Below are 23538 nucleotides of genomic sequence, written 5' to 3' on the forward strand. Positions count from 1 at the left end.
CTTGCTGCGCAAAAATATCCACAGATTCACTACCCTCTGGCTGAAGAAGTTCCTCCTCATCTCTGTTTTAACGGATTGTCCCTTTGGTCTGGGATTGTGTTCTCTGCTCATTTTTCCTACAAGTGGAATCATCCTCTCCATGTCCACTCTATCCAGGCCTCGCAGTATTCTGCAAGTTTCTACAAGATCCCCCCTCATCCTTCTAAACTCCAATGACTACAGACCCAGAGTCGTCAACCGATCCTCATACGACAAGGTGTTCTTTCCAAGGATTGTTCTTGTGGATCTCCTCTGGACCCTTTCCACGGGCTGCACATCTTTCCTTTTTTTTTGGTGGCAGCTGAATTTATTTCTTTCAGGCAGGAACATAACATAAAAACAGCAGAGACCAACACTGAGCACTTCCCTCAGTGCCGAACTGAATGAAAAAAAACAATAAATTAAAAATCTGTCACCGACTTTTAAATTCCTCCCCTCCCACTTTTACAAGTTCCTCACCGCACACCTTCCAAATTGCGAGTTTTTGGAAGGGAGGAGGGATGGTGGGGCGGGGAGGAGCAAAGAATGGTCCCAGAAAATGGCCCCTGGCTCACTCAAAATGGCCACTGCTTCATTTAATATGGCTAGCGCCTCCTCACTCAAAATACCCACCAACCCGTTCGCTCAGGTGACGAACGCACTTTGTTTTTTACAGAAGAAAAGGGAACAAACACAGCAGTCATCCTCGAGCACCACCTAAAAATATTGTACTTCTCAGAATAAAAGGAGGAAAGCAATCTTGAATGGATGGGCTTCGAACCGTGACCCCTGGACGGGAATTTCGATGTGCGGCTCAAAATGGCCGCCACCCCTGCTCAAATCGGCCGTCAGCTCTCCCCCTGCCTCTTACTCCTGCTCAAAATGCTTTTCTTTCCTTAGATACGGGGTCCAAAACTTCTCACAGTACTCCAAATGGGGCATGACCAGGGCCTCATACAGCCACAGAAGTACGTCTGTTCAGTGTCCCCAGAACTTTCTCCTTAGTGATGGCCACTACACTCACCTCTGCCCCCTGTTTCTCCTGGAGCTTTGGCATCCCACTGGTATCTTCCACCGTGAAGACTGATGCAAAGTAGCTATTCAGTTCGTCTGCCATTTCTTTGTTTCCTATTATTACTTCTCCAGCCACATTGTCCAGTGGTCCAATGTCTATTTTTGCCTCTCTCTTTATATTGAAAAAACTCTTCCCATCTTCATTTATATTAGTAGCTAGCTTGCACTCATATTTCATCTTCGCTCTCCTTATTGATATTTTAGCTGTCATCTGCTCGCTCTTAAAGGCTTCCCAATCCTCTGGCTTCTCACTAATCCTCGCCACTTTTTATGTTTTTTCTTTTGCGTTTATACTGTCCTTGAGTCTAATGTCACTGAGATAAACTGGCTTCTGTGTGATGGCTATAATACTTCTTCATTGAGTCACAATAGTGAACATTCCACATGACTAAACAGGCCTTGCTATTGATCAATTCAATTACAAACTACGCTGAGCTGCACGAGATGTCGATACCCGCTCGGTGTCTCCCTGGAGTCACTCAACATTCTAACCCCCAACCAAACGAAAATGGAAAATGAATCCTGTGTCTGTTTTTCAAGTAACTGTGAATCACTCCTTTAATAAAAGTGGACGGCTGTTGCTGGAATCAGACTCAGAAAGAGAAAATACTGGGCACGGTACATCACATCCTTTCCCTCTCCACAGCTGCTGTAAGACCTTATGGGATTGTCCACTCCTCAGTAGGTTAGTGCTGTCCGTGGTAACTAACCACATGATAGAATTAGTTTTAGAAAGCTGTGGTTCCTGGGCATCCTGCTAGAGGGAGCAACGTGAGTATATATTTCCAAAAATCCAAACATTTGGCAGTTTCTGACTTTGCGTCTAAATCGGGCAGTATCGTGTGGAATACAATGTCACAATTGTGTTGAATTATTTTACCATTGTTTTGAGGTGGATTACATTTCTGTAGGAATGCGATATATTCTGCAGATTCATTCTCGGCTATTTCACACTTTCGCTTAAATTTAAGATTCTCATGCTTGCAACAGTGGCGGACTGATGTTGGGTCTAAGCTGCGAAGCCACCTGACGGACAGTTTTACAGTCGACGTGGTTTTCTGTCCCAGAGGAGAAGTTAACCAGACTGAGTGTAAAACACGCGGCTCACTCACGCCAGCATGAAACCAATTTCATCCCCATGTTCGCGAGGCACTTGCCCAGCATCCGCATCACTAGGCCAGTGTCATAGCCACTTTACTAAAGTTTCTTATGGGTTCGGGAGTAGCATTATTGTGCCTTGCAATCACTATTTCCTGTTCTGCACTGTCACTGGGAAAGACAGCTCTTTTGACTCCCTCACAACCTGTCTCAGATGCAATCCAGCAGCTATGTACTTTAAGATTCGGCCTACTACGTCTATGCTGGTGCTTCCCGAGGTATTCTTGATGATGAACATTGAAGTCCCCCACCCAGAGTACATTTCGTCCCCTTGCCACCTCAGTGTTTCCTCCAAATGATGTTCAGCATGGAGGAGTACTGATTCATCAGCTGTCGGGGGATGGTACTTGGCAATCAGCAGGATGTTTATTTGTCCATGCTTCATCTGAAACCAGTTTCACGGGATCTTGGGTCGAATTTGGGCTCTCCCAGGGGAACACCCTCCCGGATGTATAGCGTTGTGCCGCCACCTCTGCTGAGTCTGTTCGACTGGTGGGACGAGGCATACGCAGGGATGGGGAGGATATGTTTCTAACCTTCTCTGTGTGTGAGGAGAACACTTGTTAACCGATTTGCTGATCACTTTCCCAGTGCCAAACAGAACAGTTAATCCAGGGGTTCCTGAAGTGTCGTTCTTCACAGTTTGATGTCTGTCAATCAGAAAATTCGTGTTCAGTCACATTGAAATTGCAGATTGGGACAAGATGACAAGCACAGTTTACTGGAAATCAAAAACCCATTCGGACTTTAAGCAATGTGTGGCCAACTCTCCCGCTTTATCTGTATGTTTCACTTCAAACTGAAGGAACGATCAGATACTCGGCGTGTTGAAGAAAATTGGACTTTGTTTTCTCTGCTTCTCCTTCAAAACTCATCTGATTAAATCACAGCCTCCTCCGTCCTTGCTCGATACCAGATCTGGGCACCTGTCTGTGGAGTATGAACTAGGAAAAGCCATACCTTCTTTCTCCACACATTCTACTGACGCCATAGGTTTCTGAACTGCATTACATTAGCACAGCCTTCGAAAAGTAATTGCGCAGGGTATAGGTAAATATTTGTATACTGGGATCATCAAGAACTTCGTGTTCCATTCCCTCATCATTCAATCTCACAAAGATGTCATTCAGCACATGGTGCCTGACTGACCTCTGAGGGGAGCGTTCAAATTACTCTGCCTCTATTGCCCCTGCCCCGCTGCCTTGCTGAAGGTTCGAAGTCAGGACGTTATCCTATTCCATTTTTGACATTTAAACCCGCTTCCACATGCCTTTCAGTCAGTGAACACGTCTCAAATTCACACATTGCAAAGCAAATACCAGCTCAAATTGTCTCTGGTTCTTTAGCAAATGTCAATCCTTCACATGCAAGTTCTCTGGTGACTGAACCTTCTGCCACTAGAGGCAATATCTCCTTATTTATTCAACCGGAATTGTTGACAGCTGTCAATATCAATCAAATCTTCTCTCAGACTTCCCAGTTTTACGGAGAACACATTCCCCAGTCTTTCCACAAAGCGGAAGCATTTCTTCATTGGTTCCATTTTAATGATGTCCCACCCCTCTCCATGGCCCTCAATCATTCATCAGATGTGGTGCACAGATTTGAACAATAATCTAGCCCAGATATTATCAACGTTATACAAATGTATAGCGTAACATTTTCACCTTTTGTATTGATAAAGGCAGTAATCTCAAATGCATTTCACAGAAGTCTCAACCTTCCCTCCCATCACATCACTTCTCTCGCTCTTTCCACAGTGCCTATAAAATTGTATAATTTACTATATATTACCTCTCCTCGTTCTTCAAAGCCCCTAACCCGATCCGACAATGTGCATTGTCCTTCTGAATATCTGTCCATTCTCTGTCACTGCAAATTAGAATTCTGAATATGACAGAACTGGAAAGTAATCGTTACTAAATTGAAGCATTGTTAGAATTGAAAAAAAACATAGACGGCGATGGTGCAGTAATCATTGTGTATATTGTAAATATCTACCTGGATATTATCAGTGGTCTGTATCATATTGTAACCTGATCATCAGTTTCTGGATTGAAGGAAGCTGCCGGCTCTGAGGCGTCGGCATTCTGATCAGTCATTTAAGCGAGGTTCCATGAACCGTTTCAGAGTTTTGTTAAAGGTATTACCGGCACCATTGCAATAATAGTGTAAATACGACCACCCAACAAAATCACATGGACCGATCTCCCAACTCATTTCTGAAATGAAAAGGGGGCGAGAGCATCTACTGACAGAACAACTCGTCCACCGAACCCCTGTTCAATAGACTGAGGTGGGAGAGGTTGTTTAATAATAATCATAATAATCGCTTCATTGTCAGAACTGGAAAGTAATCGTTACTAAATTGAAGCATTGTTAGAATTGAAAAAAACATAGACGGCGATGGTGCAGTAATCATTGTGTATGATTACTGGCGCCTGTTCAGGTACACAGAGGGATAATTCAGAATGTCCAATTAACCTAACAGCACGTCTTTCGGGACTTGTGGGAGGAAACCGGAGCACTCGGAGGAAACCCACGCAAACACGGGGAGAACGTGCCGACTCCGCACAGACAGTGACCCAAGCCAGGAATCGAACCTGGGACCCTGGCGCTGTACAGCAACGGTGCCAACCATTGTGCTACCATGCGGCGCAGTTTGAGCTCCGTTTAAACTGCAGCTCACAAAACTAATGAAGCGATAGGCAAGTGGAGGCTCCGTGGTAGCAAGAGCTGTGGATGTTCACAACCGGCTGCCCCGCTTAAATACTCAAGTTCTGTTGTGAGCTGCACTGTGGGCGTGGCCTAATTTACCGATTTAAGGGCGTAATTTAGTTTTAGTTCAGCTCTGAGGAGCAGTCTCCCAGAGCAGTCCAGGTTTGCAGTCTCCCGATCCCCGTCATCTAAACCATCAGCTCCAGGCAGCAGAATGACGGGAATCCTCCTTGTTTTCACCCTGTATGTCTGTTTACCCCGTGAGTACCGATCAGACTAACCCAGATTGTGTGGATTTAATATAAAGCTGCCCGAGTCCATCCCAATTACAGACCCTGTCTGGGGTTTTAGCCCTGATCTGTGTTTCTGGCTGTGATGGTCCATTAAACTGTCTCTGTTTAATTTCCAGGATGTTTGAGTCAGTCAGTGACACAGGACCCAGAAGCGGTGACCAGCGAGGAGTGTCAGACTCTCACCGTTAACTGTGTGTATTCCGGTTATTATTTCGAAAATGGACATTTCTTCAGTCAAACCCAGCCCGGGGCAGATTGGGAGGTGATCTCCAGCGGAGAGAGATTTGTTGTGTCGGTGAATAAAGCAGAAAATACATTTTCGCTGGAAATTCGGGATGTGAGAGTTGAAGACAGCGCCACCTATTTCTGTAAAGCTCATTATAAATACTGGTACACAGACACAGTGATGGGTCTCGGCTTCCCGCGATACAAAATCCCTCACTGCGGATTATCACAGAAACAAATGTAAAAGCGGAGTTAATCTGCCCTGAAACCCCCACAGTTCCGCCTCACACTGTCTGTCCCGTGCTCTGGTTTATAACGAGACTGGATCATTCCCGTTAACATCTTGAGTTTTATAAACGCCGAGTTTGTGCGGATGTTGATACTTTTCCAGAAATTAGTGTCAGTGAATGGAGATTGGGAATAACTGATCTCAGTGACGAACCCTCAGACCATCCGGATCCTGTTCCAACAGAGGGAACTGGGAACCGCAGTCCCCACTGTTGAAGTTATGTCCCCACGTTCACCATATAGCCGGTGATTTTATATTGACTTGCCATACGGTGCTACAATGGATATTCACAGTGACAGAGACCGGGTCAATTTCCTCCGCACAAAGCAAGTAACAATTCGCCCGGCCTGGTGGCGAATTATCGGGATGATGTTATCATGGCTGTAACCTGGTTACGTTTCATTGTCATTTCCACCATTTCCATCTTTCTTTATCATTTTCGTCGGTTTATATGAAGCGAATATTTCCTGCCTCCGGCCATTTAGTCATAGCTCAGGGCCTCACAGAGAACGGTTTAAATCAACACAGTCTCTGAAACATTGGATGTTGTTTATGTATTTCAACCCCCCGAATAATTGGGCAGCTTCGAATGATTGGTGATCATTTTCTTGCTGTTTGAGGTGTCGGTGGTTATTGTACCGGGGAGTCTGAGAGCCGCGTCACTGGGGATATGCAGATGGATACGGGACGGTGGTGACTGTCACAGCCGGTAAGTGTCTCCAAACCCCGCTATTTTACAGAGCGTGTCCGCGAATGTTAACCCTCAGTTTATTATTATGATCCGTACTTCTTTAAACCGATTGAAACTGGAGCTGATCTGCTTTCTAAGTAATATTCTTGGCGGCAGATTTTGATTTCCGAGCAGAATATGATTCTGGAGTTGGGTCCAGGTCTTTCCTGTGGAAACTGTATATGGACTAGGAGGTCAGAGGGATAGGGGTAGTGGTAATTGGGGTTGAGTTGTGGTGTTGGTGGGAGTTGACAGTATGTGGACCATTACTAGTTTAATGGCACATCATGTCCATGCTCAACATCACAGGCTCTCTCATTCCGAACTGTTTTTAATGAAAGCAGATTGTCGACGGTCCGGACTCCGCTGTCGGAGTTGGTCTGTGAGGGGGCTCTGTGTCTGTCCGTTTGGTCACCACATCGGCTCTTAGAGCTCTCTCCACGGCAGCCGTTCGTTCTCCGAACTGCGCAATGTGATTGATGCACCATGTGAAGAAACGCAACATTTGCGGAAACGCATGTACCGACATTTGAAACAGTCCAGAGAAAATTCACGAGGTTGGCCCCGTCTTTGGAGGTAATTTCTATAAAGGAGATTCGAAGAAAGAGACTTGACCTTATTGAGACAGATAGGATAATCTGGGGGTTTGATAGGCTGGATCCTGAGAGGATTTCCTTTTGTGTCTCGAACCAGAGGGCATAATCTCTGAGTCAAGGGGCGCCATGTAAAACAGAGATTACATAGAACAGTACAGGCCCTTCGGCCCTCGATGTTGTGCCGAGCAATGATCACCCCTCTCAAACCCACGTATCCACCCTATACCCGTAACCCAACAACACCCCCCCCCTAACCTTACTTTTTAAGGACACTACGGGCAATTTAGCATGGCCAATCCACCTAACCCGCACATTTTTGGACTGTGGGAGGAAACCGGGGCACCCGGAGGAAACCCACGCACACACGGGGAGGACGTGCAGACTCCGCACAGACAGTGACCCAGCCGGGAACCGAACCTGGGACCCTGGAGCTGTGAAGCATTTATGCTAACCACCATGCTACCGTGCTGCGGTACGGTAGGAGGAATTACGATTAGGAGGAATTTGTTCTCTCAGACGGCCGTGAAACTGTGAAATATTGGCGCTAAGCATGTTCAAGGCTGAAAGAGACAGACATATATTCAGTGAGGGCGTCGAGCGTTAGGGGTATAAGGTGGGATAGTAGAGTTGAGGATTATCGTCATGAAAAATTTTAAGGTGGAAAAGTCCCCAGGGCCTGATGGGATCTACCCCAGAATACTGAAGAAGGCTAGCGAGGAAATTGCTGAGGCCTTGATAGAAATCTTTGGATCCTCACTGTCTTCAGGTATGTTCCAGAGGACTGGAGAATAGCCTATGTTGTTCTATTGTTTAAGAAGGGAGCAAGGATAATCCAGGGAACTACAAGCCGGTGAGCCTTGCATCAGTGGTAGGGAAATTAGTGGAGAGAATTCTTCGAGACAGGATCTACTCCCATTTGGAAGCAAGTAGATGTATGAGTGAAAGGCAGCATGGTTTTGTGAAGGGGAGGTCGTGTCTCACTAACTTAATAGAGTTTTTCAAGGAGATCACAATGGTGGTTGCTGCAGGTAGTGCAGTGGATGTTGTCTATATGGACTTCAGTAAGGCCTTTGACAAGGTCCCTCATGCAGACTGGTACAAAATGTGAAGTCATACGTGATCAGATGTGAGCTTGCAAGAAGGATACAGAACTGGCTAGCTCATAGAAGGCAGAGAGTAGCAATGGAAGGGTGCTTTGCTGAATGGAGGACTGTGACTACTGGTGGTGTTCCGCAGGGATCAGTGCTGGGACTACGGTCTGAAATGCTGCATAGGGTTCTGTCACCTCAGTTCAGAAATTATCTCCATGCTTGGGAGGAAATTTAACAAATATTCCTGAGATAAATTACTGTGAGTAGAAATTGAGTTATTTAGACCGAGATTCCATGTAATGTAGAGCCCTGAGATGTAACTTCATCAGAACATACCATATGTTCAAAGGGCTTGGCAGAACAGATACTGGGTAAGTGTATCCAGGCTGGCTAGGTTATAACTTGGGATCCCAGTTTCAGAATATGTGTTTCGGCAGTAGAGTTAAGAAGAGGACACATTTCTTTAGTTAACCAATTCTTGTGAATCTTTGATTTCTGTTTCTCAGAGAGTTCTGGATTCTCAGATGTGAGTTTATTCATAGACGTGTTCAATAGGTTATTAGATATAAAAGTAACAAAGGTTATGGCGACAATGGGGGGACTGGTTGTTGAGTAAGGGGATCAGCGAGCATATAATGAATGGCGGGTCAACTTTGAAAGGTGGTCTCGTCGGTATTACTTCTACCCGTTAGAAATTGTCTTTTGAATCTTGCGGTTCTGAGGACGGAAATCAGCTGCAATGCAAATCTCTCTGGAAAGGTTCAACATGTTGGGTCCACTTTCGCCGAGGGATGGAGAATCACGAGGAGGATTTCTAGGTGAATTAAATTATGAACATAAATCTGAATGGTGATTTGTGCGTTTTTCCAGAGAAAGGGACGGTGAACATGTAATAGTCATTAACAGAAAACAGACACAAATTGGAAACAGATATTTCTACACAGAGACATCAGGGTATACCAATCGCTGCCACATTGAGTGGTTGGCGCAGAGACTATTGTTTCAGAAATGGGTTGGATGGAAAATAAAGGAGGGGAAACAGAATGGAGCGACACAACGTGCTGGATTGAATGGCCAACTCGATTTCGGGTGGGTTAGGCTGACCTGGAGTATGCACAGACATAAATCAGTTGGGCCAAATCGTTCATTCCTCTTCAGTAGATTATACACAATATAAAACTTACAGAAATGTTCGCTCAGAGAACCCGAGAGACAATCAGTTAATAAACTGAAAGAATTGTAATTGTCAGAGTGCCGGAAGAGGCAGTTCCCAGTGAATAACAGTGAAACCCACTGCGGAAACTGAACAGACTGAACCCAACCGACAACTGAGAGACTTTGGGACAAGTTCCCACGATCACGAAAAGCACAAACAGCACAAAGTAAATGTAGAAATAAAATTAAACTAACAGTAAATGATTCAATTTAAAGAGAAACGGAGACAAATATTATTGATTGAAGAAAATAGACAGAGTAAAAGGCAATCAGAAACTCCGGGAAATGTTAAACTGCAGTCAGTGATTGACATCTAACTACGGATGTCCAACGTCGGTTTGTATCCATAGCCAATGAATCGCAATCATTTTCTGTTGGATCTTGCTGTGCTAAGTGATGAATGCAGTTCGGTTAAACTCGGCCAATTATATCAGGAAACAGATTGTCTCACTGATATGAAAATGTTCCCTCGCGTCTGGTCCTCAGCAAGGACAATAGGAGTAGAAATGTCACACCCATGGTAGAACCATGCAGAAGTAAGGATTGCATTAGGCCCCACGGGCAGATGCTGCCCTTTGTCAATGAAATACACTTCTTCCCATGAACCATTTAATTTTCCTATAACTCTGCATTTTCCTATTCCGGTCATTGACCATTGCCCGTTTATAAGTCTTTGTGGAATCAGTTCCCACCACATATATCGTGTGTGCATTGCGGAACTTTCGAGCTTGTGGCGGGAAAGATAATAACCACTCATTCCTCACTGGTTCATATTGCCATAAAAGTTAATACAGTTCAAGCAGAATTAAAATAAAAACAATACCACAAACAACTGAGCTGTTCACGTGATTAACAAATAATGGCTCTCCGAATAAAACAAATTACGTTTTTTTCATCCGCCAGATTCCAGTTCCTCGGTGTCCAAGAACCCGCCTATCCAAAACTCTGCTGCCGGTGACACAGTTACTTTAAATTGGGAATATTCAGGGTTGTGTCAGTACACAGTACACTGGTACCGTCAGTCCCCAGGACAGGCTCCGGAATTCCTGCTTCAGAGACACACTTCAGGAGGCGCGAATAAAGAAAACGCTGCCGGAGGGAGAATTTCTGCTTCTATCGACACTGCCAAGAAAACCAGCCGTTTAAAGATCTCCAAACTTCAACCGAGCGACTCTGCTGTGTACTACGCTGCACTGAGCCGGCACACAGCACAGTGATACAGAGCACGGAGAGAGCTGTACAGAAACCTGAACATGGTGAGTATCACACACACAGTGATACAGAGCACGGAGAGAGCTGTACAGAAACCTGAACATGGTGAGGATTACACACAGTGATACAGAGCACGGAGACAGCTGTACAAAAACCTGAACATGGTGAGGATTACACACAGTGATACAGAGCACGGAGAGAGCTGTACAGAAACCTGGACATGGTGAGGATTACAGACACAGTGATACAGAGCACGGACAGAGCTGTACAGAAACCTGAACATGGTGAGGATTACACACACAGTGATACAGAGCACGGGGAGAGCTGTACAGAAACCTGGACATGGTGAGGATTACACACATAGTGATACAGAGCACGGAGACAGCTGTAGAGAAACCTGACCATGGTGAGGATTACACACACAGTGATACAGAGCACGGAGAGAGCTGTACAGAAACCTGAACACGGTAAGGATTACACACACAGTGATACAGAGCACGGAGACAGCTGTACAGAAACCTGAGCATGGATCAAGAAAATGGTTTAACCACTGATTAACCTGGAGTATATGCCAATCGCGTGAATTGCTCAGTTTTTGTGGCAATGTTATCACTTTAATTGCATTTTAATTGTATTCACTGTTACAATACAATTGATACAATGCAAACCAATGGGGACTGAGGTGATGTTTTATTCCACCCAGTAAACTCTAACGATCTGAAATGCACTGTCAGAATGGGTGGTGGGAGCTGATTGAACAGTGATTTACAAACGGGTAAAGGTCAAATATGGGAAAAGGATAATAACAGGACTATGGGAAAATCATGGTCGAATAGTATTTCATTCATGAAGGAAAGGCATTCACCCGAGGTAGTGAATGTCATCCTTATTTCTGTTTGATTCTACCATGGATAGAACATAGAACAGTACAGCAACTGTACAGCACAGAACAGGCCCTTCGGCCCTCGATGTTGTGCCGAGCAATGATCATCCTACTCAAACCCACGTATCCACCCTATACCCGTAACCCAACAACCCCCCCTTTCCCCCCCTCCCCCCTTCCCCCTTCCCCCTTCCCCTTCCCCCCTTCCCCCCCCTTACCCCCTTCCCCGCCCCTTCCCCCTCCCCCCTCCCCCCCTCTTCCCCCCCTTCCCCCCAATCACTGACTGTGGTTTAACATTTCCCAGAGTTTCTGATTGCATTTTCTCCGATTTGACCATTTTCTTCTTTCATTAATTTTTTTCTCCGTTTCTCTTTAAATTTATGTATTTACTGTTAGTTTCGATTTGTTTCTAACTTTAAACTTGCTGTTTGTGTTTCTTGTAATCGTGGGAACTTGTCCCAAAGTTTCTGAGTTGTCGGTTGGATTCAGTCTGCTCAGTTTCCGCAGTGGGTTTTACTGTTACTCACTGGGAACTGCCTCTTCCGGCTCTCTGACATTTTCACTTCTTTCCGCCCATGACTGATTCTCTCCGTGGTTGTCTGTACGCAGTATTCTCTGTGGTTTACATAGTATAGAAATTGGGGGAGAGGAATAGATCATTCGGCCCAACTAAATTGTGTCTGCGCATATACTCCAGACCAGACTGTCCTCCCCCCCCCCCCCCCCCCCCCCCCCCCCCCCACCCGATATCTAATTGACCATTTCCATCCAACTCCCTGTGTCGGTCTAGACTGTTCTCTTTCCAGTATTTCCAAATCTGCCCATAAATGTATCAATACTCTCTGCTCCAAGCTCCATGTGGCAACAGGTTCCATTTTCTCACAAACCTGTGTTTAAATCTCTTCAACTTCATATCTGCATTTGTTCGGTCACTGATATATATCAACATGGAAACATAGAAAACCGGTGCAGGAGTAGGTCATTCGGTTCTTCGAGCCTGCACCACCATTCAAATGTTCATGGCTGATAATGCAAATTCCGTTTCACACTCCCACTTTCTCTCCATTCCCCTGCTCCCTTTAGCCACAAGGGCCACGTCCAGCTCCCTCTTGAATATATCCAACGAACTGGCCCCCACGGCTTTCTGTGGTAGAGAATTCCACAAGTTGACAACTCTCTAAGAGAAGAAGTTCTGCCTCATCTCAGTGCTGAATGGCTCATTCTTTATACTTAGGCTGTGACCCCTAGTCCCAACATCGTGAACATTCGTCCCGCATCTGGCCCGTGCAGTCCCATCAGGATTGTATATGTTTCTATGAGATCCCCTCTCATTCTTCTCAACTCCAGTGAGTGCAAACCCAGCCGATCCAGTATTTCTTCATATGTCAGGCCTGCCATCCCGGAAATTAGTCTGGTGAACTTTCGCTGGACATGCTCAAAAGCAAGAATGTCCTTCCTCAAACTAAAACTACACACAATACTTAAGGTGCGGCCTCACCAAGGCTCCATATAACTGTTGAAAGCAATCCCATCTCCTATGCTCAAACCTTCTCTATCTGAAGGCCAGCATATCACAGGCTTTCCTCGTCGCCTGCTGTACCTGCATGCCAATCTCCAACGACTGTACATGTGAGGTTACCCTCCTTGGTGGCAAAGACAAGAAGGCAGATTATTCTCTGAATGATGGCAGTTTAGGAAACTGGGAAATGCAGCGAGACCTGGGGGTCCGGTGGGACAGTTGTTATTGATACTCCACGAGGGCGACATGCTGGGGCAGTGGTTAGCACTGCTACCGCACGGCGCTGAGGACCTGGGTTCGAACCGCCGGGGCCACTGCTGTATAGAGTTTGCACATTCTCCGCGTGTCTGCGTGGATCTCACCCCAACCCAAACAGGGGCTGGTTTAGCTCACTCGGCTAAATCGCTGGCTTACCAAGCAGGCCAGCAGCACGGTTCGATTCCCGTACCAGCCTCCCTGAACAGGCGCCGGAATGTGGCCACTAGGGGCTTTTCACAGTAACTTCATTGAAGCCTACTCGTGACAATAAGCGAATTTCATTTCATTTTCATTACATGTGCAGGATAGGTGAATTGGCCATGCTAAATTACCACTTGATTTGAAAAATTAAAATAAAGTCCACGAGACCATATGTATTTTTATATTGCATTAGATCTTGTCACCACCATGCCTCCCTCGTGGAGTATTGATAACGTAACACAGTGTAGTATAAACAGTGGCCAAATCAAGTGCGATATGAGCAGTGGCATGGTGTGTTACAGCAGTAACTGATACTGCACCTACTATAATGAAATAAAAGAGAAAATGCTGGAAAATCTCAGCAGGTCTGACATCATCTGTAGGGAGAGAAAAGAGCTAACGTTTCGAGTCCGAATGACTGCTTTGACAAAGAGTCATTCGACTCGAAACGTTAGCTCTTTTCTCTCCCGATAGATGCTGCCAGACCTGCTGAGATTTTCCAGCATTATCTCTTGTGTTTCAGATTGCAGCATCCGCAGTAATTTGCCTTCATATTATAATGAAATGATACACTAAGCTAGACAATGTCTCTATAGTTTACGAGGTGCAATCTCAGGTAATACCACACAGCACCATGCATCATCGAAATATAAAAACATTTTAGATAGTAGTAGGAGAAGGAGAAGTAGGAGTAGATGGAGGTTCCTCCATCCAACGTGATCACAATGGGTTCTCTATCAAAACTATACCCCAATACATTTTCCACACACGTTTGACACATTTAGTGTTCTATTTCCTTCTTAATATATTCAGTAATATTGCCTGCACGGCCCACTGTCCGAAAAATGTTCATTTTAGATTTTATGGATCGTGCCTCCATTTTCACTGTACTTCTTGTTATTGCTTCTGAGTCATGTCTCGGTAATTACTTGCCCAATGTTATCGGAATTGATATTCCACCAGCCACCTATCAATTGTTTATTCACTAGAAACTAAAATTCATACTGGAACATCTGAAGGCACTTACAGAATGTATGGTTTCCGAGGATAAACAAGGGGTCTGCTGTGTGCACACGGTGCAGCATTTGCCTGCGATCGGCTCGATCTCATACGTCCTTCCATGTTGGCGATTAGTTATTTCAAGTTCTTTCCTCGCAAATATATTTCAATATTTGTGTATCAATACAGCACTAAACACCAGAAAACTTACAAATACGCAAACCACGTCAACGTATCCGTCAACTAAAAGCACAATATGTCAGATATTGAAAGAGACAGATTTTTATCATAGATCAGACTTCAGCTCAGAGTTAACAAGAGGTGTTTTGATTGATGGAGGCGCAGAGAATTATCTTGGGGCTGGGAGGGACCGCAAAAGTTGCAGTCAGCAGTTCACCCCAGGGAACAAATGAAAGGCATGGACTCGTCTCTTAATTTGTTTATTCACCGATCTGTAACTAAAGGGCATGTTGGAATTTAATTGCCCCTCTGGAGACTCTCACTGGTATAAACGAGGGACCCTTTGGAAGTCTTGCAGACCTAGTATGTGCACCTTGCAGAATTCAATTGGTTCCTGAAAGACGATGCATGGACCAGCGAATGGACCATTTTCTGCCATTTATTACTCGGCACTCGCTATTATTGGTGTCCCAGGTAAGAGCGGAATCTCAACTGAAATATTTATTTTTCTTCTGAATCTCCAGAATTCTTATCTCTTCCCTTTAAGGATCGTGCTGAAAAGTTTACCGCATTACGATATATTAGAGTGCATCACTTAATTTTGTATTACAGAGCAGGACAATAAATGGTCAATAAATTACCCTTCACACTTATAGAACAATTGTTTATTAGACTGCAGAAATATGAGTTATAATGTTTAGCATTGTACGGACGTTATATTGTTAAACAGTGCAACACATTTGCTACAAATCGTCATTGGGCTGCAGGATGGCACAGGAATGGGGAGGGACTAGTCTAATAAGCCGCGTGAGGTAAGTGAAACAATCAAGAGAATTCTGAAATAGAGGCTTTGTTAGGCAATCATAGAATCAGTTCAAATGGAGGCGATTCGAACATGTACCAAACTTTGAAAAGAGTACTGCGCACAGGCTCAGTCCCCTCCGCTTTCCCAATAACCCCTTAGCCTCACCTAACCTACACATCTGCTTTAGACACTGAGGGGCAATTTAGCATAGCCAATCCAGCTAAACTGCACAGTGTTGGGCTGTGAGAGGCACCCAGAGGAAACCAGACAGATACAGGGAGAAAGTAAAAACTCCACACAGACAGTAACCCCAGGTCAGAATTGAACCCAGGGCCCTGGCGCTGTGATCGAAGGCAGTACATTTACAATGGCTGAACGGGATGTGGTATGAGTTATTCATTAGGAACAACAGTTTTGGATCATTGAATCATAGCATTTACAGTGCACAAGGAGGCCACTCGGCCCATAGAGTCTGCACCGGCCCTTGGAAAGAGCACCCCACCCAAGCCCACACCTCCACCGTATCTCCGTAACCCAGTAACCCCACCGAACCTTCCTGGACACGTAAAGGCAATTTCGCATGGCCAATCCACTTAACCTGCACATCTTTGGAATGTAGGAGGAAACCGGAGCACCCGGAGGAGACCCACGCAGACACGGGGAGATGTGAAGACTCTGCACAGACAGTGACCCAAGCCGGGAATGGAACCTCAGACCCTGGAGCTGTGAAGCAACTGTGCTAACCACTATTCTACCGTACCGCCCCTTTCAGTTGAGTTCACTGGCGATGCAAATTGGGAGTGTAGATATATGAAAGTGGTAAATAAGGGTTTGAGTAGCTCTTAAGCTAAGGCAGACTTTCAGACCGGCGATACCATAGGCTGTGGAGAAATGTCGAGGTATGCAGTGTCGGTGCTTATGGTCGGTTTGGGAATGCGGGCGTTTGGAAGTTCAGCCCACCGTCAAACAAGACTTGAATATTGTAAATGGTCTCTAACTTTAGAAGATGGCCAGCCACGGGAATGGACCCAGTGGCCAGAGAGCGGAGTTTGTTGCAGGGACTGATTGTGATATTTGATGAATTGACAAATGTTTAATCCAGCATTGGATTTGCATCAAGTAGTAATGGTTTTGGAATAATTGAAATGAGGAGGTGCGAAATGGACAGGTCAGGAGGGATTCAGCAGCAGAATGGATCAGGGAGTCGCTGGTTTTTGGAGTCTCCTCAGTGACGCCTCTCTTTTTTCTCTATTACAGCCAACTTGATGGCGATCATCATCCTACCCCGAGGACGGTGCGGACTCTCTCGGTGTATCACCTACTACCTGGTAGCGATAGCAGTGACTGATTTCCTTGTCATGGTCACCGCTGTTATCCTCAACCGGATTGGTGGCATTTACTTTAGATACAGCGTCCTATCGACCACCCCCGGATGCGCTGTCAGCACCGTGCTCGTTTATGCGACCCGTGATGGTTCAGTATGGCTGACCGTGGCCTTCACCTTCGACCGTTTTGTATCCATCTGCTGTCAGAGACTGAAGACCAGATACTGCACCGAGAAAACTGCACTGCTGGTCATAGGAATGGTCATTACCTTGAGCTACGTCAAGAACATCCCTTTGTACTTCACCTACCAGCCCTTGTACATATTGGACGAGATTCCCTGGTTCTGTGTTATTAAGTCCAGCTATTACACGATCCCATCGTGGCAAGCTTTAGACTGGCTCGACCACATATTAATCCCTTTTCTTCCGTTCTTCTTTATTCTGATGCTCAACGCCCTGACTGTAAGGCACATTGTAGAGGCCAGCAGAGCCCGCAGGAGGCTGAAGGGCTCAGAGAGTGACGGAGATCCAGCGATAGCCAACCGCAAGAAATCGATTGTCCTGCTCTTCTCCATCTCCCTCAGCTTCCTCCTCCTCTGGGTCACATATGTTGGACATTTCCTATATGTTCGGGTTACAGGTGAGGCCTACTTCACCGGTCTGGATTTCAATGTCCCACACTTCATATTTCAAGAAACGTCCAACATGCTTCAGTTACTCAGTTCCTGCAACAACACCTTCATCTATGCAGTAGCCCAGACCAAGTTCCGAAATGAGCTGAAGAAGTTGCTCGTTTTTCCCTTCGCCATTTTCAGCAGTTGCTTTAGATTAACCGATGCTTCATGATCAAGTTAAGGACTATTAATATGTTTCAAAGGAGATAAAGTATGAAATCACACTTGCTTACTAAGATGACAAAGCCACAATAATTCACGGTCCTGAACAAAATAAACTTTATAATAGATACAGAAACATTAAACTATCTGAACACAAATCTTGTATTCCAGCATTCAGAATTAACATGAAATAGCAGGGAACGAGTGGTCGAACAAACCACATTGCATGTTCAATAGCAGATGCAAACGATTTTTTAAAAACATTTTATTGCAGTTGTTGCTTTTGATTTCACACACTATACAATAGACAAGGGTATGTGTATCGGGTACAATATACAAGAACATTCCACCCTCCCACACCCACTCCTTGACCACCCCACGTTTTTGTTGTCTTAATATGATTTATTCGATCGCATATCTTACAGATAGGTGAATGTCATCTATTTAAATATATGCAGCTCTTTCCCCTTCGCCTTCCCCTCCCTCACTTTGCCAATTGGCCCCGCTCCCACTCGCGCCCCACCGACCCATTTCAGTGTTTCTCTGGGGGTTCTGTTCTTTGTGCTCTGACTCTGGGTCCCCATTATCCATGCCCCAGCCTCTCTCGCCTGCCGCCCCCAACTCTCCTCCCAATCTGTTCCCTGGTGTCTCATTTGCTCCCCCCCCCCCCCCCCCCCCCCCCCCCCCCCCGCAACACACACTTCTCCTCGCTCTTTTGGCTGTTGACTTCGTAACGGTCCTGAAATAGTTCTGGCTGGTCCGAAAGCCCGAAGATTGCCATTCCCCAGGCACCAATCCACCCTCACCCCCATAACGTTGGACATTGCCTCGATTAAGGCTGTCCAAAACCCGTCAGGTCTGGGGCAGGCCCAGAACATGTGGGTGTGGTTGATAGGGCCTTTCTGACACCTTTCACATCTGTCTTCCACCTGAAGGAAGAAACTGTTCTTTGGGATCCTTCTCAGGTGCGCCCTATGCACCACGTTCATTTGCATGAGTCGTAGCCTTGTGCAAGCGGAGGTGGAGTTGGCCCTGTTCAGGGCTTCGCCCCAGAGTCCCCACCCTATTTACATCCATAGTTCTTTGTCACATTTTCCCCGTGTTTCGTCCATGGGGAGTGTATCCTTTCTAATAGTTGTCGATACAAGCCCCCGGAGTCCCCCCTCTCAGGTTACACAAGTACAGTATTCCCTCTAACATTGTGCTTCTCGGGGTCCGTGGGTATGCTGTAGCCTCCTTGCAGAGAAGGCTTTTAACCTGTAGGTGACAAAGTTCGTCCCCGCTGGGCAGCTGCAGTCTCTGTCTCGTTCCTCTAAGGTCGCTAGCCTGTCCTCTGTGTAGATGTCCCTGACGGTCAGTGAGGGATGAAAACAAGACAGATCACAGGGATGTTCAGTTAATTTCGGGAGATTGTATTAGAGGGAATTGAGCAGGCAGAGAGCATCCCTGGAATGGCGCCCAGTAAGTTTACAGAGATAGTATCAGAGTGAGGGAGTCGCTAGTTCTGTTGGATGGCTGGCTGGTTGTGAAGCAGACAACCTGAGTTCAATTAGTGCCCAGGCTGATGTGATAAATCAAAGCAACGCCTTCTCAGCCTTGCCCCTCGGCTGAGGTGCAGTGACTCTCAGATAAAATCACCACAAGTCACCTCTCTCACAAAAAGGCAAAGCAGCCTATGGTCCTCGGGGACTTTTATTTATTTTGATCTGAGGAAGATAGATTCCCTGGAATGAGTGCATGGGGATGGATTCAGACGGCAGAGAGCACGGCGACAGGATCTCTGCGGCGATGTTCCCCTAGTTCAGGGATATGGTATTCGAGGGAATGGAGCAGGGAGAGAGGATCCCTGGGGTGAGGTTCGGTGAGTTCAGGGGGATGGTATCAGAGAGAATGGAGCCGGGAGAGAGGATCCCTGGGGTGATGGTCAGTGAGTTCAGGGGGATGGTATCAGAGGGAATGGAGCCGGGAGAGAGGATCCCTGGGGTGATGCTCAGTGAGTTCAGGGGGATGGTATCAGAGGGAATGGAGCCGGGAGAGAGGATCCCTGGGATGATGCTCAGTGAGTTCAGGGGGATGGTATCAGAGGGAATGGAGCCGGGAGAGAGGATCCCTGGGGTGATGTTCAGTGAGTTCTGCGAGATGGTATCACACAGAGTTGAGCAGGGATATGCCTGGCTGGTATTTCACGCGTTCAGGGCTAGGTATCAGAGGGAATGCAGTTTATTATAGATAAATGCATCCCCGCAAATTGAGGCGGAGTCAGTTTTAATGCGTACAAAATGTAAAGCTTGCAGCCGTCAGATAGTGTATTTACCTTCGAACAGTACAGCACAGAACAGGCCCTTCGGCCCTCGATGTTGTGCCGAGCAATGCTCACCCCACTTAACCCACGTAACCCGTATACCCGTAACCCAACAATCCCCCCATTAACCTTACACTACGGGCAATTTAGCATGGCCAATCCACCTAACCCGCACATCTTTGGACTGTGGGAGGAAACCGGAGCACCCGGAGGAAACCCACGCACACACGGGGAGGACGTGCAGACTCCACACAGACAGTGACCCAGCCGGGAATCGAACCTGGGACCCTGGAGCTGTGAAGCATTGATGCTAACCACCATGCTACCGTGAGGCCCCTTAAAATTCAGTTGACGTATGTACCAGAACAGGGTGACAAAGCGTCTATGTGTATGTTTCCAACAAAATGCAAGCTTCAGGCTCCGGATTAGATAGGTATTATTCGCTAGTAACAATTCCCATGTTTCCTGCTTCTTTATTGTGTCTGATTAACGAGTGTCATGGACCGCACAGTGGCACAGTCAGCATTACTGCCTGACAGCGCCAAGGACCTGGGTTCAATTCCGACCTTGGGTAACTATCTGTGTGGAGTTTGCACGTTCTCCCGAGTCTGCGTGGCTTTCCTCTTGGACTTCCTGTTTCCTCCCGCCATCCAAAGAATATAAGAACATAAGAACTAGGAGCAGGAGTAGGCCATCTGGCCCCTCGAGCCTGCTCCGCCATTCAATCAGATCATGGCTGATCTTTTGTGGACTCAGCTCCACTTTCCGGCCCGAACACCATAACCCTTAATCCCTTTATTCTTCAAAAAACTATCTCTCTTTACCTTAAAAACATGTAATGAAGGAGCCTCAACTGCTTCACTTGGCAAGGAATTCCATAGATTCACAACCCTTTGGGTGAAGAAGTTCCTCCTAAACTCAGTCCTAAATCTACTTCCCCTTATTTTGAGGCTCTGTCCCCTAGTTCTGCTGTCACCCGCCAGTGGAAACACCCTGCCCGCATCTATCCTATCTATTCCCTTCATAATTTTAATGTTTCTATAAGATCCCCCCTCATCCTTCTAAATTCCAACGAGTACAGTCCCAGTCTACTCAACCTCTCCTCATAATCCAACCCCTTCAGCTCTGGGATTAGCCTAGTGAATCTCCTCTGCACACCCTCCAGCGCCAGTACGTCCTTTCTCAAGTAAGGAGACCAAAACTGAACACAGTACTCCAGGTGTGGCCGCACTAACACCTTATACAAGTGCAACATAACCTCCCTAGTCTTAAACTCCATACCTCTAGCAATGAAGGACAAAATTCCATTTGCCTTCTTAATCACCTGTTGCACTTGTGAACCAACCTTCTGTGACTCATGCACTAGCACACCCAAGTCTCTCTGAACAGCGGCATGCTTTAATATTTTATCATTTAAATAATAATCCCGTTTGCTGTTATTCCTACCAAAATGGATAACCTCACATTTGTCAACATTGTATTCCATCTGCCAGACCCCAGCCCATTCACTTAATCTATCCAAATCCCTCTGCAGACTTCCAGTATCCTCTGCACTTTTCGCTTTACCACTCATCTTAGTGTCATCTGGAAACTTGGACACATTGCGCTTGGTCCCCAACTCCAAATCATCTATGTAAATTGTGAACAATTGTGGGCCCAACACGGATCCCTGAGGGACACCACTAGCTACTGATTGTCAACCAGAGAAACACCCATTTATCCCAACTCTTTGCTTTCTATTAATTAACCAGTCCTCTATCCATGCTACTACTTTACCCTTAATGCCATGCATCTTTATCTTATGCAGCAACCTTTTGTGTGGCACCTTGTCAAAGGCTTTCTGGAAATCCAGATATACGACATCCATCGGCTCGCCGTTATCTACTGCACTGGTAATGTCCTCAAAAAATTCCAATAAATTAGTTAGGCGTGACCTGCCCTTTACGAACCCATGCTGCGTCTGCCCAATGGGACCATTTCTAACCATAAGACCATAAGACCATAAGACATAGGAGTGGAAGTAAGGCCATTCGGCCCATCGAGTCCACTCCGCCATTCAATCATGGCTGATGGGCATTTCAACTCCACCTACCAGCATTCTCCCCATAGCCCTTAATTACTCGCGACATCAATAATTTATCTATCTCTGCCTTGAAGCCATTTAGCGTCCCGGCCTCCACTGCACTCCACGGCAATGAATTCCACAGGCCCACCACTCTCTGGCTGAAGAAATGTCTCCGCATTTCTGTTCTGAATTTACCCCCTCTAATTCTAAGGCTGTGCCCATGGGTCCTCGTCTCCTCGCCTAACGGAAACAGTTTCTTTGCGTCCACCCTTTCTAAGCCATGTATTATCTTGTAAGTTTCTATTAGATCTCCCCTTAACCTTCTAAACTCCAATGAATACAATCCCAGGATCCTCAGCTGTTCCTCATATGTTAGACCCGCCATTCCAGGGATCATCCGTGTGAATCTCCGCTGGATACGCTCCAGTGCCAGTATGTCCTTCCTGAGATGTGGGGCCCAAAACTGGACACAGTACTCCAAATGGGGCCTAACCAGAGCCTTATAAAGGCTCAGTGGCACATCGCTGCTTTTATATTCCAACCCTCTTGAGATAAATGACAACATTGCATTCGCTTTCTTAATCACAGATTCAACCTGCATGTTTACCTTAAGGGAATCCTCGACTAGCACTCCCAGATCCCTTTGTACTTTGGCATTATGAATTTTCTCACCGTTTAGAAAGTAGTCTATGCTTGGATTCTTTTTTCCAAAGTGCAAGACCTCACATTTTCTCACGTTGAATTGCATCAGCCATTTCCTGCACCACTCTCCCAAACTGTCTAGATCCTTCTGCAGCCTCCCCACTTCCTCAGCACTACCTGCCTGACCACCTAACTTCGTATCATCGGCAAACTTCGCTAGAATGCCCCCAGTCCCTTCATCCAGATCATTAATATATATGGTGAACAGCTGCAGCCCCAACACTGAACCCTGTGTGACACCGCTGAACCCTGTGGGACACAGGTGCCTCGCAATTTCTTCCTTAATGATAGATTCCATCATCTTCCCTACTACGGAAGTTAAGCTCACTGGCTTATAATTTCCTGCTTTCTGCCTACCTCCTTTTTTAAACAGTGGCGTCACGTTTGCTCATTTCCAATCCACCGGGACCACCCCAGAGTCTAGTGAATTTCGGTAAATTATCACTAGTGCATCTGCAATTTCCCTAGCCATCTCTTTTAGCACTTTTAGCAAAGGTATGCGGTTATGTGCATTGGCTATGCTAAATTGCCGTTTAGTGTCCAAAGGTTAGGTGGGGTTATGGGTTACAGGGGTAGGGTGGGAAAATGGGCCGAGGTTGGGTGCTCCTTCTGAGGGTCGCTGTAGGCTCGATGGGCCAAATGGCCTCCTTCTGCACTGTAGGGAATCCAACTTGGAATTTCCACCGTTTTTGTTCCCTGGTGTCTGTCTTGGCCCGAAATTCAGGTAATAATGTGGGAATTGGTACTCAATTATTTGTTGTGTGATATACGTCCCAGCGTCATGGGTTCACTCCTTGATATGTACCTGCGTTCTGTCTGCATTGAATATAGCCTGGGAATTATT

At 46.1% G+C, this 23538-nt stretch overlaps 1 protein-coding gene across 1 annotated transcript; it reads left to right on the forward strand.

Moving 5' to 3' along the window:
- The first annotated feature begins 15063 nt into the window (after window positions 1–15063).
- On the forward strand, window positions 15064–17635 carry LOC119960072 (probable G-protein coupled receptor 139). Its single transcript, XM_038787955.1, has 2 exons — window positions 15064–15133; window positions 16722–17635. The coding sequence occupies exons 1-2, from the start codon at window positions 15064–15066 to the stop codon at window positions 17633–17635; spliced, it is 984 nt and encodes a 327-aa protein (XP_038643883.1).
- The last annotated feature ends 5903 nt before the right edge of the window (window positions 17636–23538 follow it).

Source organism: Scyliorhinus canicula, unplaced genomic scaffold (genome assembly GCF_902713615.1).
Source record: "Scyliorhinus canicula unplaced genomic scaffold, sScyCan1.1, whole genome shotgun sequence".
NCBI classification, from domain to species: domain Eukaryota; kingdom Metazoa; phylum Chordata; class Chondrichthyes; order Carcharhiniformes; family Scyliorhinidae; genus Scyliorhinus; species Scyliorhinus canicula.